At 34.9% G+C, this 16,322-nt stretch overlaps 1 protein-coding gene across 1 annotated transcript; it reads left to right on the top strand.

The window, feature by feature from the left end:
* The first annotated feature begins 293 nt into the window (after window positions 1-293).
* On the top strand, window positions 294-15,815 carry LOC108192999 (protein transport protein SEC31 homolog B). Its single transcript, XM_017359556.2, has 22 exons — window positions 294-740; window positions 1,660-1,714; window positions 1,828-1,950; window positions 5,039-5,135; window positions 5,225-5,261; window positions 5,375-5,480; window positions 5,580-5,637; window positions 6,727-6,824; window positions 6,949-7,068; window positions 7,379-7,421; window positions 8,411-8,520; window positions 8,591-8,718; window positions 8,807-9,356; window positions 9,495-9,587; window positions 11,050-11,235; window positions 11,383-11,593; window positions 12,058-12,167; window positions 12,285-12,440; window positions 13,260-13,385; window positions 13,459-13,738; window positions 14,952-15,190; window positions 15,277-15,815. Exons 1-22 carry the CDS (start codon window positions 424-426, stop codon window positions 15,364-15,366), a joined length of 3,333 nt encoding a protein of 1,110 aa, XP_017215045.1. The 5' UTR covers window positions 294-423; the 3' UTR covers window positions 15,367-15,815.
* Window positions 15,816-16,322: the final 507 nt, after the last annotated feature.

Raw genomic sequence — 16,322 nt, 5'->3', positions numbered from 1 at the left:
TAAATAAATTTTAAAACTCTAGTTAAATATTCCAAAATATTAATGTAATATTTTTAATTTTTAATGAGCATGATAATTTCATTGATAAAAAAAAATTAAGTTGCCAACCTATCTAAAATATATATTTCAATATCCCGTGAAAAAGTTCCCATACCAAAACCGCTGAATCAGCACTCTCGGAAAATAAAAAACCCAGCTGAATTAGCTGCCACGCGGCCGAATCCCATTAGTCATTGCACGCAAAAATAATAAAAAAAGCCAGCTCAGGTGCAAAACCGAAGAACAAACTGTATGTAATGTAACAAGCACACATTGCACACACAAACACAATAATCACAAAACACAATGTACTAATTTTCACTCAACTCCAGATCTCAAATCCCACCTATAAACACAACATTCCTGTATCTATAGGTCTCCATCATGGCTCCGATCAAGGAGGTCAGTCGATCGGCGACGGTGGCGTTCTCGCCGGACAAGCCGTTCTTCGCCGCCGGAACAATGGCCGGCGCGGTGGACATCTCCTTCAGCACGTCGGCGAATCTCGACATTTTCAAGCTCGATTTCCAGTCGGACGATTACCAATTGCCGCTTGTCGCGGCGCTGCCGAGCACGGAGCCGTTTAATCGGTTGTCGTGGGGGAAGAGTTTGATCGGGAGCGACGATTTCGCGTTCGGTTTGATTGCTGGCGGTTTGAATGACGGGAATATCGGGATATGGAATCCTGCTACTCTTATTAGGTAGTGATCTCTCACGATTTGTGTATCGGAATGTTGAGTTGATTGAAATTCTGTTACCTTGATCATGTGCGTGTGTAATTTTGTCGTATTTTTTGTTTTTATCGACTGCATTGTGGAATGGAATTGAGTTCTCGAAATGTTACTTTGGCAAATTTAGGAATCCTGTTTATACTGATCAGGCCTGTGCATTAGTGTGTATAATTACATTACGTTATAATCACATGCATTGCGAAATGAAATTAAGTAATCTAGTATTCTCTTATATTGAATGAAATTAAGTTATGTATGTGTGTTTTAATAGACTGCATTGTGAAATGAAATCAAGTAATCAGAAGGTTATCTGAAAATGACGGTAATACTGGAATTTAGAATCCTTCTACGCTGATTAGGTACTAATCTCATACACACACACATACGTATGTGTTTATATATAGCATTGTATTATTTTCTTTCTGATTGACTGCATTGTGAAATGAAATTTAATAAATCCTAATGTTGAATTATATGGTACTGATCTCTTGTGTGTGTTTATAATATTGTCTTCTTTTATATAATTTAGTTGACTACATTGCGAAATATAATTAAGTGATATATGTTTTTGTGTCTACTGTGTATATATATTGAATCCCTTATATTTTGTTTCTATTGACTGCAATGTGTTATAACTTTAGGTATAAGGTAATGATATCAATGTAATATATGTGTCTGTATTTATAGTATTGTGATAACATCTGTTCTGGTTTTGGAACTTAAGTGTAATCATTGATGTAATATTACTTAGTGACAATATTCATAAAATCCATGTTGTGTTATAGAGAATGCTTACTTGAAATTCTTAGACTCGAACTGGTTAGAATGGTCCATATAGCATGTTTTCCTTCTAATATTTGAACATGAGATCTGATTTTGAATGCTTCAGTTCTGAGTCAAATGAAGGTGCTCTTCTTCAACAGCTTACCAGACATAAAGGACCTGTAAGCTTCTTCTTTTCCCATTTTGTATTACCTTTAAGTATAATGGCGCATTGACACATGATGGTAATATCGCATTTTTTTTATTAAGTGTTTGTTGTTTTTAACACTGTCAGGTACGGGGTCTAGAATTTAATTCTATCTCTCCAAACCTTCTCGCCTCTGGGGCTGATGAAGGTGAAATCTGTATCTGGGACATTGCAAAACCTACTGAACCTACTCATTTTCCTCCTCTCAAGGTATGCCACACACATCTATTGCTTGTTTTCATAATATGTTCAATAGCTCATATACATAGTGAACATGTAAAGAGGAATGTTTCTGGTAGTGATTTTGTATGTTCACCGACAAGATGTTTGGGTTCAATATATATATGTATGGTGTAGTCAGTAGTTGGGCAAAATAGGGAGTCCTTTTCTGCCTTATTCTTCAGAATTGTTTTAAGATTATTTTATGTTATATCAACATTTATCATGTGTTGTCTTCATCCAAAATTGCTTACCATAAGGTTCTGTTAGGAGTTTTTCTGTGTTCACTAACTAATAAGGGTGTATTCAATTGGGATTTAAGGATTTTTTTCATTTATGAAATCCAGGGGTCTTCAACTCGGATTTTAAAAAATGTATCAGAATCTTGGGGTATTCAATTAGGATTTTAAATTATGCTACAAAATCTGGTGGTATTCAATCAGGATTTTAAATTAGGCTTAAAAATCCGATAGTATTCAATAGGGATCATGTAAAATCCATTAAAATATGATGATATTCAAATGTTAATGGATTTTTTTGGACTTTATAAAATGATGGATTTTGTGGGATTGTCCGGTGTATTTTAAGATATTTGAAATCTCACCAAAATCCATGAGATATTGAAGCATTGTGCTTAAATCCTAAAGACTGTGCGACATTTAATCTAGAATCCGCATATATTTAAAATCAGATACAATCCATTAAAACCCATAGACCATATATAATCCATTAAAATCCTAAATATAGTGCTGATGTATGTTGTAGTCACTAGTTAACCAGATGGAGAGGTTCTTTCCACCTAATCTTACAAAAGTATTTTCCATAATAATTCTTATGTTCTTTTAATAGTTATCCCTCTTTTTTTATGATATCTTTAACTATTACCAAAGCAAGCCTCCACTAAGTAAAGAACTGGACACATGGCTCTACTTGATGCTTCTTTTCCCGCTCAAACCTTCATTAATGAAATAAACATTGCACAGCGGAAGTAAATTAAACTACTTTAAAGGTAATTGTGACAATCAATTATGGTACAACAACTAAAGGAGTAGATCAAACTAAAATTTTCAATTTCAATTTCTTTATTATTGATATAAAGTTTATATTTGATGTAATTTTGATAAAAAAACATGTATATATCATAGATTATAATTAATTTTATTAATAGATTAGTGTACTACATTTTTTAATAATTAAAACACATGTTTAGACAAACCAATAATTCCTAATATTTATACTATGCTTTTTTATTCAGGTTTATTTTTGAAGAAGATATATCATTTTTCTTTTCTAACTTGTGAGCTATTTGATTTATTTTTCTAGCTTCAAAAATTAATCTGAATGTTCATATTATACTATTTTAGAAAACATAGTTTAAGAAACTCAATATAAAGATTTGACATCAGAAAATTATAATATTTCAAGTAGACATTTTGATATACAAATTTATAACCATTAAACTGTATATAATATTTTAAATTTTGGAAGTATTAGAATTATAACTGAATTTACTAATATGTCTGTTGGTCTATTACTCTCTACTCCAAGTATCAGATTTCCAACCCCTTGCTCTCTAGCCTTCTGATGCCTTTTATACTAGTTGGTTGTTTGGAGTCTCCTTTGTGGTCTTTTGCTTCTGGGCCGGTCTCCTCTAATGGGCTGAGGCCCAACAATGTCTTACAGTAATACATTATTACATTATTAACAATATGTTTTTAATCTTAAAAAATATGTTAATATAATGGGAATTTTCTGTTGCATGTATATCAATCCTAATTGTAATGCTACATATTTGTTAAAAAAGTGTAATGATCATATATATATATATATTAATTTGTGTTTCTGCAAATAATTGATTAAAATATACTCTCTTCATCCAACCCATTTATTTACATTTGGGCGGGGCGCGGAGTTTAAGGAAATTGTATAAAATAGTGAGAAAAGTAAGAAAAATGGTAAATTGGTGGGACCCATTATTATTTAATTGATAGATTTGGAGAAGTTATTGAAAGTAGTGGTATTTTGGGAAAGTTTTGAAATGTAAAGAATTGAGAGGGACAACCATTAAAAGAAAGCGTAAAGAAATGGCTGGGACAGAGGGAGTAAAAACTTACTTGTACAGTATTGTGAAATCATTTTCTCACAATTGTGCAATGCACAGAATCTTATATAGTTGGTTACTACAACCAAAATTGTCTTGTTTGTGGTTTCAATTACTAGATTTATTATTATGTATGCTGTAATCAGTAGTTGAGAAAATTTAGCGAGTTCTTTTTGGTTGTATTTGTTATCACTATGATCTGAATTTGCTTATTGCCACCAAAATTGATCCTCTAAAACATGTTGAGTAACATACCCCTCTTAATCCTTTCAATATTTCTTGTTGCTAATAGCTCTTCGATTATCCTGAAAACTGAGTTCTTAAAGTCGGGGTTTTAATCAATCCTCTAATGTATTGGCTCTAATTGTACAGTTGACAACTCGTGCATCAGAAATATCATATTAATATCTTAATGCACATGACGAGCACAAGACTGAAGTAGTATTAGACAACTAGGTAGCACAGGAATCTTATGAATATGGTTGGTATGATGATAAGTGTTATCCATTGATACAGATTTTATAAATATTAACCTACTGCAGACAAAATCTAAAAAGTGAAATTAAAAGTTGTCCAACTGTATAGTCCATTTATAGTTGGTAGTCAGTTAGATTTATCATATTAATATCTTAATGCACATGACGAGCACAAGACTGAAGTAGTATTAGACAACTAGGTAGCACCGGAATCTTATGAATATTGTTGGTATGATGATAAGTGTTATCCATTGATACAGATTTTATAAATATTAACCTACTGCAGACAAAATCTAAAGTGAAATTAAAACTTGACCAACTGTATAGTCCATTTATAGTTGGTAGTCAGTTAGATTTTATAACCAATATACTTGAACTTTCTCCACCAGTTAGTATCAAGTGAATGTTAGAAATGTAAGATGCTCTAGTTATGTTTTCTGTTTCTTATGTTAATTTACATGCTCCACTTTTGAACTTGTCACTAAGCAGCATGTCTCGACAGGGTAACGGGTCTGCTACTCAGGGTGAAATCTCATTTTTATCATGGAACAGCAAGGTTCAACATATTTTGTCATCTGCTTCATTTAACGGGACAACTGGTAAGAATAATTACTCAAACATTTTACACACACACACACAGAAATTTATGTACAATATTGTTGATTATAATATTTTTCTCTTTGTTTAGTGGTTTGGGACCTGCGGAAGCAGAAGCCAGTGATAAGGTAAAGTTAAATATGCGTGCTGCTATGTTATATATATAACATATAAGCAACAGTAAGATAAAAAGAAAATTTGAACTTCTACAATGTAACTAAATAAATTGTTGGGTTGGCAGCTTTTCAGATTCAGTTAAAAGGAGGTGCTCTGTTCTGCAGTGGAACCCTGATGTTGCCACACAGCTTATTCTTGCTTCAGACGATGACAGTTCACCTTCACTCAGGGTAATTCTTTATGGTTATCTATTTTTCCCCATCTCCCTACACACTTATACTCATATAATAGGATCCCTGCAACTTTTGAGTCCATATTTCTGAGAACAGGTTTGGGATATGCGGAATACAATGTCACCACTGAAAGAACTAGTGGGGCACACTAAAGGTATGCTTTACAAAGATAAAGCTTAGTTCCTTTTAATTTTCATGGTGCTATGTTTCATTGCACATTATATAATCTAGTTGTTCATGCACCTTCTAAATGTGTGAACATATTCATAGGCTCATGTAGTCATGATTAGTAGTCTACTCAGCATATCCTTCAATTCTATTGTTTGCACGTGCATGGAGGAATTTTGAAGGACATCTCACCATGGACATAAAGTTAAAAAGTTTTCTGTTGGAAGACAGCCCACATCAATATGTGTAAGATTTGGTTAGATAATTGGAGAGGTCTAGACCTGCCATTTTCCTCTTTTACTAGAATATATGTAAAGTGAGAAGATATGGTACATTATCTTCTGCTGAGAGCACACCTTATGATTTCCTTTACAAACATCCATGTATTGTTGAAGTCACATTCTTTTCGTGAAACATGCACACTACTACACTAGTGCAACAGTGAAAGCAGTTTCTGCCTAGATTGAGTGGAGAGAGAGAAATGAGGTACTGAAAGCAGTTTTTCCGAGATTGAGTGGAGAGAGAAATGAGTTACTGAAATCCTAGTTATTAAAGCTCATATGTGACAACTTTAAAGTGGTGAAGAGAGGAAAGAAAGAAAAGGAAAGCTTATTAATTGCTAATGTTTCTTCGCACACCTGGATCATGAGAATATCTTCCTATGAGTGAATGATGTTGATCCATGTCTATAAAACATAATATGAAACATTTTGGCAGCTGAATAGTTGTGATGCAATCGTAGATAATTTAACATCTCGGTGAAACTGTTGTCTGCTGGACCTTAAAGATAGTAAGAGAGATCCAATTGGTTGCCAATATCTTCTATTCCAGTTCAGGACCCTTAGATTTTTTATTAACAGCAGAGTCTATACTCCAAACAGTTAAGGTTTGTAGTACGCATGACTGCACATTAGCCTATTTCTTAACTGAATTCTCTATATTCAGGTAGAATACTTCTTTTTTAACGGTGTCAACCTGAGCGTGTTTTGTTTTTTAGATGATCCTCTGCATATCTAGCTCATTGCATTCTTCTCTTCAACCTCTTAGATTCATGGTTTTTTTGTTATGTTATCAGGTGTAGTTGCTATGTCTTGGTGTCCCAATGACAGCTCTTATTTGCTTACATGTGCCAAAGATAATCGTACTATTTGCTGGGACATAGCATCCTCGGAGGTAGCTGAATGTTGTTGAGACAATTGAGTCAATATATCCTAATTTTCGGCTAAGATTATATTTATTATGCTGAGTCATCCCTAATGATGCCTTTTGAATCAGCTCCACTTTTTAAAATTTACAGATTGTCTCTGAATTACCTGCCGGAACCAACTGGAACTTTGATGTTCATTGGTATCCAAAAATACCTGGGATCATATCAGCATCTTCTTTTGATGGAAAAATTGGTATCTACAATATTGAGGTTTGTTTTAGATACCAGGCACTACAAAGTATATCTACTTCTTTGCATTAGTCAAAATGGAACTATAATGCAAACAGAGAGGTGGCAGTGGGCCTTGTTGACACTGTCCATATCTTTCCACGCTTACTACTTTAACAGTTCAAAGCAAACAGGTTTCCAAAAATTTCATTTACCTCCAATTTTGAGCCGTTTTGTACTCTTTGTTGATTTGGGAGTCTGATATATCATCTGTGTGAGTTAATATCTTGTAGTCACTTTACAGATTGATTCTGCAAGTTTGTTTAGATTGTCATATCCTTCTATTATGCAGGGTTGTGGCCGAAATGGCGTTGAAGATGGCGATAGTCGTGCTGGTCAGTTCACGATGTTTAGTTTTCATACCTTCTACATTCCTTCTCCTATTCAGTATATGGACAATATGTAAAAGAGAGTTCCCTTTAAACTAAAGAAGCAAAATTCAAGTAAAAACTTCTTTAATTAATAAATGTTACAGAAACAACGCCTTATATATTCAAAGGATTTTAAAGTGGAAGTTGGTAGGTTGGGTTGGAGGTGTTTGATTCTTACATCTTGACAGTATAAGTATCAAATTTGTACTCAAGTCCATTAGTATCTTAGTGCTGGGTGATCCTATAACCTTGTGAAGGGTGTTGCCAATGCAATTATCCAGGTTTTGTTGCTAGCTAGTATCTTTATAGAAATATGGTTTGATGCAAATTCTGTTCACCATATTGGGAACTCTATGGGAATATGCATTGCATACTCACAACAGCAATGCATATTCTGGTACTTCTGGCTTTTAGTTACCCTTTTATTGAAAGTAAAGGATATGTTAAGATCATATATGTCCATATTGTGCATTTTAGTGCTTTTCTTCAATAACGTTTTACTGTGCTTTAGGTATAAAGCAAGGTGTATATACAAAAAAAGTATGTTCTGCCTTCTGAATTCAAAAAATTAAAACCTAAATAAGAAAATAAAGAAGGTTGATTTTATATGAGAAGAGAATAGTTTTTGGATGTCATATATCACGGCATTAAGCATTTCATATTTTTTTAACATGCCTAATCACTGTCTGGAAAGGGAATGAAATTGCAAGAATAATGTGAAAAAGAACGCTATATTTGCTGTATGTACATTGCTTCTATTATTCCAAACAGGAAAGAGGGTTTATATAATAAGATATTGTTGTCTAACTAGTTACTTGTTTCCCTCCCAATGTTATATTGATGCATATTAGTTTCTACTCTATTTATTGGGCACAATGTTTATCAACTTATCTTTGCCCTTATATATTGTACATAGATATTGTTCATCTTATTACTATGGGAACCCAATGCAGGTCCTTTAAGAGCACCCAAATGGTATAAACGTAAAGCTGGAGTTTCTTTTGGTTTCGGGGGAAAGCTCGTCTCATGTAAATCTAAAGATGCTTCGGCTGAATCTTCAGAGGTAAATTCTAATGTTTTCACTTTTCTGTAGCTTGTTTTCCTTTGAATTACCTTACTAGTAATTTCTCCAGGTTTTTGTGCATAATCTAGCTACTGAAAACAATTTGGCGGATAGTTCCTCTGAATTTGAAGCTGCAATGCAAAGTGGAGAGCGATCATCACTCCAACTCTTATGTGAAAAAATGTCTCTCGAGTCTGAGTATGTATATCTGCCAAAAAATCTACCGTACTTGAATAGTAGTTAATTAAAGTTTTGACATACCCCTACTTGATTATTCTTTGAACAGATTAATGGATGACAAGGAAACTTGGGGCTTCTTGAAGGTCATGTTTGAGGATGAAGGAACAGCAAGGACAAAACTTCTTACGCACCTAGGTTTCAGTTTACCTATTGAGGCAAAAGATGCTGCGCAAAATAATCTCTCACAGGATGCAAGCGCCCTTGGCAATGAAGAAAGAGCAGATAAAGGACAAATGGGAAATAAAGAAACAACCTCATACTCTTTTGACGGGGAAGATTTCTTTAACAATCTTCCAAGTCCAAAAGCTGATACGCCTGTTTCAACTCCTGGCACCACCTTCGATGCCCAAAGCTCCGTTCCAAACGGGGAAGAGAAACAGCAGCAGTCTGATGAACAAGAAGAGACCGCTGATGCTTTATTTGATGATACTGTTCAACGTGCTTTGGTTGTTGGGGACTACAAAGGGGCTGTTGCTCAGTGCTTTAATGCCAGCAGGATCGCAGATGCTCTTGTTATAGCCCATGTTGGTGGAGCTTCTTTGTGGGAGAGTACACGTGATCAATACCTGAAAATGAGTCATTCTCCTTACCTTAAGGCATGCTTGACTTCCTCCTCCCTTTTTATGTGTTTTGATGCTCTAGCTTGTTTTTCTGTATGGGTTCGAATTTAACATTGTCCGACAATGGACCCTTGATTTGTTGCCGCCCGTTATTAATGTTTTTAATGACATCAGGTTGTCTCTGCTATGGTGAACAATGATCTTAGGAGCCTTGTAAAAACAAGGCCTCTAAAAGCCTGGAAGGAAACCCTTGCTCTTCTTTGCACAGTAAGTTTCTCAGCCAGGAAGAGAAATGCAGTTTATAGTACTATAGTTCGGGGTTATATATACTTCTAGAGTTGTCATACATAAATCAAATGTGTTATTTTAACAACTTAAGTAGCCTCAGGACTCTGTAATTTGCATAGAACGAGAAAAATGGAAACTTATAGTTACTATGAGGGTACACTTTTTTGTTACCCAGCTGCTAGACTAAAGAGTCTAAAAATGTTATAAGCTGATAGGCTAAAGATGAAAGGGAAAATATTGAATCATTTATAATAAATTTAAACGACAAAATCATGCCTGTAATTATACTGCCTTCGTCCTAATTCTATGCGTGTCTTGGACTTCTTGCATGCACTTGATGTTGAATAAAAGGTGTACCTATTATATATGTGTATATATATGTTGGCAAAAGTTGAATGAAGACCAATTTTAAATTGGAGAACTTGGAGACTAAACAGCCATTTGATTAGAGACATACTAATTCCTCAGGTCAAGTTTTTAATTTGCTAAAAAATTTCAAAAATCTTCGTACCTTTTCTCTCATCTTTATACAAGTTTTCTCATCTGTTGCAATATTACCTTCGCTTTGAGAAATATAAAGAAAAGAAGAGTGATTTTTCTTTCACTGCTCTACAATGCCATGGTTGGTTTCTCAGGAAGCTTTCCCATCAGCCTTTCACTGCCCTACAATGCCATGGTTGGTTTCTCAGGTAGCATTCCCATCAGCCTCTTCCACGTATGATCATTACCAACTCTCTCTTCCGCGTATCGTCATCACCAACACTCTCTTCAACCAGTGTGACCTTCACTCTTCTCCACGCCATCACCACTGTCAATGCCTTTGTCGCTCTCTTTTTAATTCGCCATCACCACTATCATCACTCGTTCTAATATAAGTAGACAAAGTCAAGGAAATCAAAATTTTTACATGTCTTTCCGATTATACAGTCACTTGCATTCAGTAGAGGAATATATCTGTATTGCATTGTGGAACACATCGTTATGGAAGCAGAATACATGTTCAGAAAGCAGAATACAATGATCTGCAATATTCATGCGTGTTCGGCATTATGCTGCACTTATTTGTGCACTGTTCTGCTTTGTATGACATCGTTGTTGAAAAAATTATTTGTTCTGCTTTATTTTGCTTGCAGAACAGTGTATATTGTTAAAAAATAGATAGGGTTGACAGAGTTCAAAGGCACTCATTTCACAACACTGGGTTGACAAAGTATTAGATAGCAGATAGCTACTAGCATTATTCTTGTTAGGCGTATTGGATTATTGTTGATGTACTTCTATTGTCGTCCATTTTAGGCTGTCTCCTAATGCAAAGGAATGTACATTTAATGTTCTTAAGGTATATTTTAATGTAAATGGACTGAAATGACAAAGCAATGAAATACCTTTGTCTTTGCATGTGTACTGTTTTAAGTTGCTGATATAATCCACTGGTTAACAGTTTGCACAGGGAGAGGAGTGGACAGTTCTATGCGATGCGCTTGCTTCTAGGCTTGTTGGAGCTGGCAAAACACTAGAAGCAACTCTTTGTTATATATGTGCCGGAAACATAGATAAAACAGTGGGTATCTGGTCAAAGAGTGTTAGAACTAAGCAGAATGGGAATTCCTATGTTGGCCTTCTTCAGGTTAGCTTTACCTCTGTCTACTACCTTTAATTACATTTGAATGGTAATTCATATATTAGCCTTTTTCAGGTTAGCGTTACCTCTATATCCTACCTTTAGTTACATCTTAAAAAAAAGATAGCTGAGTCTACTTAAATCTGTTGATAGGGTATAATGGAGAAGACGATGATTCTTGCTATGGCAACTGGACAAAAAAGAAGTGCTTCTCTGTGCATGCTAGTCGAGAAGTATGCTGAAATTTTGGCAAGTCAAGGGTTGTTAGCAACTGCAACAAAGTACCTAAATTTCATGGGGAATGAGGAATTAACCACGGAACTTATTATCTTACGAGAATGTATAGCCCTTTCTACTGAACCTGGTACGAGAGTGTTATGTTATTGTGTATGATATTCCAGGCTCTACTAGATGTCCATTTTATTATGAATTCTGTAACTTGTAGCTATGTATTAATTATTCATTAGATATCATGATCTGGTGATATTCTTTGCACCGAAATATTAGGTTCCTAGCTATAAATTCTTGTGCGCATATGTTCAGTCAAATCTTACTCACACTTAAAATATTTTTAACCCTAAGAACCTTTCTTCCTTATTTCTTGTTTATCCATATGATATATATTACACACTCTTAATCGTTATTTGAAGTAAAATATTACTCCTTTGTATTTGAGCAGATGACATTTTATTATTAGCCTTTGTGAGTTGGCATAACATGGTTTTGTGTTTGTAAGACTTACCGTGTCAGTAAAATGTCTTTATGCTGTGCTTGAAGATTCTAGTCTGCAAATGTAGCGCACTCAGAAAATTTTTCTCCCTTTTTCAGAGAGAGAAGTGCCAGCGCCTGCAAATTTCGGTAGCTCCCAGCCTCAAAATGATACTTATGTTGCTGATCGGCCCAATTATGGTGTTGATACCCATCAGAATTATTACCAGGTGGCAATCTTTATACGGATGTATATGTACAAACTGTTTTAATGACAGTATACTAGCTTCAGTATGATCTGTTCTTATTTTGTTCTTATACTTTTAGCCTTTTGTTTTTGTGCTCAGGAAACAGCACCCCCACAGCTGCAGCAGACAATTCAAAGTAGTCAAGAGTCGTTCAATCCTTCATATGCTAGAGGATATGTTCCTCCTTCCCCATACCAAAACCCTCCCCAATCTAATATATTTCTTCCAACACCGGGACCAGTTCCTTCAGCACAGGTAGTTGCTCCTGTAATTTTCATTGTATTACCACATATATCCTAAAACTTGCAGCAGTTGTGAATTAGCAGCAATGGTGTTTTTTCTTCTATTAGTAATATACAAGCATTATAGAGCCCATGCAAGATACGGGACTGTACATGCTTTAATTCAAAATTATAATACATAAAAAATCAGGTTTGAGAATTATACATTTTATATTTTGATAAACCCAGTTAGCCCAATTTTCAATTGTTTTAAGGTCCATAGCCCGGATGACGGATTAACTACAACACATCTCCAATATGCCTTTAACAGCATGTAGTATTGATCTTAAAAGCAGCTTTCCCAGCATTTTAAGCTAAAAGGAATGCTTGGTAGCACCCACAAAGAGGGGGAAAGCTGCTTTTAAGAAAAGCTACAATATATAAGTTTTGCGAAAAGCGACTTTCAGAACACAGGAGAAAAGCTGTTCTAAAGTCTAGATAATATTAAATTTGTCCTTCAATTTAATTCCAAGAAACCCGAATGTCAACATTCTTTTGACCTTCGTCCTAGAATTTATATCATTTATTTCCAGAACACTTGTCAGCTAACTGGTCCTATGTGCGATTCAGTATGGTCCTATGTGGAGACAACAATGCTAACTGGTTCTATGTGCGATTCAGTACTGGTTTAGCAAGTCAGATATTAAAAGCCTAAAATTATCAGCGATTATTTCGTAGTGAATGTTATTTTCCACTTCAATCTCTATTAATTTAATTTTTTCTATATATGAACTTTATAAGATTTATATAATTTCTGGATGAAGATCTCTCTTAATTTTATTCTTTCTCTCAGCCTACTTTTTCCACGCCCGGGTTTAACAGTCAGCCTGCAGTGAGACCTTTTGTTCCTTCCACTCCTCCAGCGCTAAGAAATGTAGAGCAGTATCAGCAGTCCACATTAGGCTCACAATTATATCCTGTACGTACATGTTATTTTTTGAATTATAAATGTCATTATATATTGCTGAAGTTGTTGGGTTCGATTGCATCAGGGCCCCAATGCAAATCCTGGTTATCAGGCTGGTATTCAAGGGGTTGGGTCTCGTGGACCTGTTCCTTCTCAGTTTCCAGGATCTGTGAATATGCCCCAGGTTGTGACTCCAATTCCAGGACCTAGAGGATTTACACCAATCAGTAATACGGAAGTTCAGAGATCTGGGATGGGTTTAGCGCAGCCACCCAGTCATACGCAAACAACACCAGCACCAGCTCCTGTAGCTCCGCCAGCTCCCCCACCTACAGTGCAGACTGTTGATACTTCAAATGTCCCTGGTACTGTCTTTTTTCTCTCTCATCTAAAGGAAAGGGGAACTTCATATTCTGTGCAGAAGAACTAAATTAAAAAAGGTCAAATGAATTAAGGTTATGCTTTGGTCAAATTAATCAGAATTTAGGCAGAACCGCAGAAGTCATCTTTGTAATCGATCATCGTGCAACATATATTGGATGTGTCGAGTACTTTTGGGTTGGTAAAAATTATGTAGGCACTTGGAACCTTATTTTTTGTTATTTTTTGTATGTATGATAAATTTTAGTTGAGACTTGAGATCTGTGAAGAGGGTCTCCCATTAGCTTTGGATCTTCTAATTAGTGTTTTGACTGAGTATAAGCCAACTGCTCCAATTATTAAATTACAGGAATTAGTGTGTGTATAGTTTCAGGTGACTTTGATCTATATTGTTTCAGGTGAGTTGTTGAACGAAACACACCTGTTTGTAATAAAAAATTTGTCCAAGGCCCAAAAAAATAAAGGCTTGATTCAATTTTGTTTCAAGTAAAAAGATGGATCATGCGACTGCCTGAAGGGTTTCTTTTTTTGATCTCCTTTTCCAATCTACTTCTAGAAGTAACTATGATACAATTGTTTTGATGAGTGACTAGATATAAATTTGTGACTCTTTCCATGCATTTTCAGCTTGCTTTTAATAACTGTAATTCTTCTTTTAATAGTAGGTATATGTTTTTTCTTGCTTAATTTTCGGAACTTAAGCATGAAGGATGACTGAAGTTAATATTAAGATTGTGTCATAGTGTGAGCTTAGGGCTTGATATCTAAAGAGAGCATAACAACAGCTGATGCTAATGAACAATGACCGAGTTCATGGTATATTAGAATTCATATTTTTGATGGCAACTGGAAATTGATAAAGGTAGGAGGAAGGGTTGTGCAAGTCGATGCTCAACCGATTGCCGAAGTAGAAGTATGTTCTTTTGAATGATGCTGAACAGATGAAATAGTGGTGGTGTTGCTATTGAGTAGTGTTGGAATAACTGATGTGATTACTATTTTTTTAAAAAAATCAGTCCAAACTTGTCTTTAAGTTTTAAATGTTATAAATTCATAGACCTGTGATTTTTCCCTGTTTTATCTGAAAAATTATTCAAAGCAATCAAATTATTCTTATTGACCTTTGGCAGTTGCAGTATGATATTGTCAAATTGTTTTATAATTCATGTTCTTGTGCTTTTATCTTTTTTCTTCCAGCTCACCAGAGGCCGGTTATAACAACTTTGACTAGACTTTTCAATGAGACATCGGAAGCACTGGGTGGTTCACGAGCAAATCCAGCTAAGAAGCGGGAAATTGAAGACAATTCAAAGAAATTTGGTAGCTTGTTTGAAAAACTCAACAGTGGAGATATATCTAAAAATGCTGGGGAAAAGCTTGTGCAGCTCTGCCAAGCTCTGGACAGGGGTGATTTCAGTACTGCTCTCCAAATCCAGGTATCCCGATGTATTATACATTTAATAATTGATTACTTAGTTTATACGGGCAAAATTTGGATTGATAGCTCCGGATCTTGTTGTAGGTGCTTCTTACTACGAGTGATTGGGATGAATGTAACACATGGTTAGCAGCACTCAAAAGAATGATCAAAACTAGGCAGAATGTGAGATAATGTTTGTCTCAGGATTCTAGCTTAGCAGGTCAGACCCTGTTTTAAATTTCTTATAGATATATAGACCGAAGTCAGTGCTCTCTGTATACAACACCGGCATTTTAGAATGTGGTGGCAGGGTTACAGTTTGTTATTCTCTCATGTTACTAGTCTCCAACGTCATATACTGAATATTCTTCCTATATTTAAAAGCAGATAGAAATTACAGTTCTGACTTTTGAGAGAATGCTAGTGTACTTGCAATGACTGTTTGTAAGTGCTTTCAGAAATAGATTTTGCCTTTCCTTTGATAGAAGGCACAGTTTTGTTGGTGTCAATTGAGCTCTGCTTAGAAAGATTGGAGGAAGATCTTAATAAGATAATATTGTAGCTGAGTCATTATTGTTTGGACACGAGGAATATTATTTAGATATATTAAAATCTTAATTGATATACCTGATTTTATGGTTTTTTTTTTTTTTGCTAAGTAATGATTTTATGGGTTATATAGGCTTCCTATAAAGAAAAATAACAACCCACGAGTCAACCGTTCCCATCTTTCACATGTACTGTAAATCTGTAATTGTGATCATTTAGTATTGTTTTGATCGTTAATAGTCTTAACAAATAATTATTTACTATGCTACTTTGATTTCATGTTGTGGTCCTTGCACATATGTGCCTCTACGGGTGAATGTTGTCTGGGCCTCCCTTGCATAAAAGCCCATGTACCTTTACTGTGAATTTTTTTTTAGGCTTCCCTTGTATATAAGCCCATTTCTGCCTATTCGTGCCCCAAATCGTTTTTGTTGTATAAAGTTTTATGTTGCTGGTGAAACTGTACACTCGGACTGCAATGAAATGACTTATGAACATGGACTACATGTCCAAAAATATATATTAAATATACATATTTTCTGAACCTACACTAAATGTCCAAAAATATATATTATATATTCAATTTTTAGTTGTATTTA

This window comes from Daucus carota, chromosome 6 (assembly GCF_001625215.2).
Source record: "Daucus carota subsp. sativus chromosome 6, DH1 v3.0, whole genome shotgun sequence".
NCBI lineage: Eukaryota > Viridiplantae > Streptophyta > Magnoliopsida > Apiales > Apiaceae > Daucus > Daucus carota.
The sequence above is the reverse complement of the archived record's forward strand: the minus strand, read 5'-3'. Positions and strand labels throughout refer to the sequence as shown.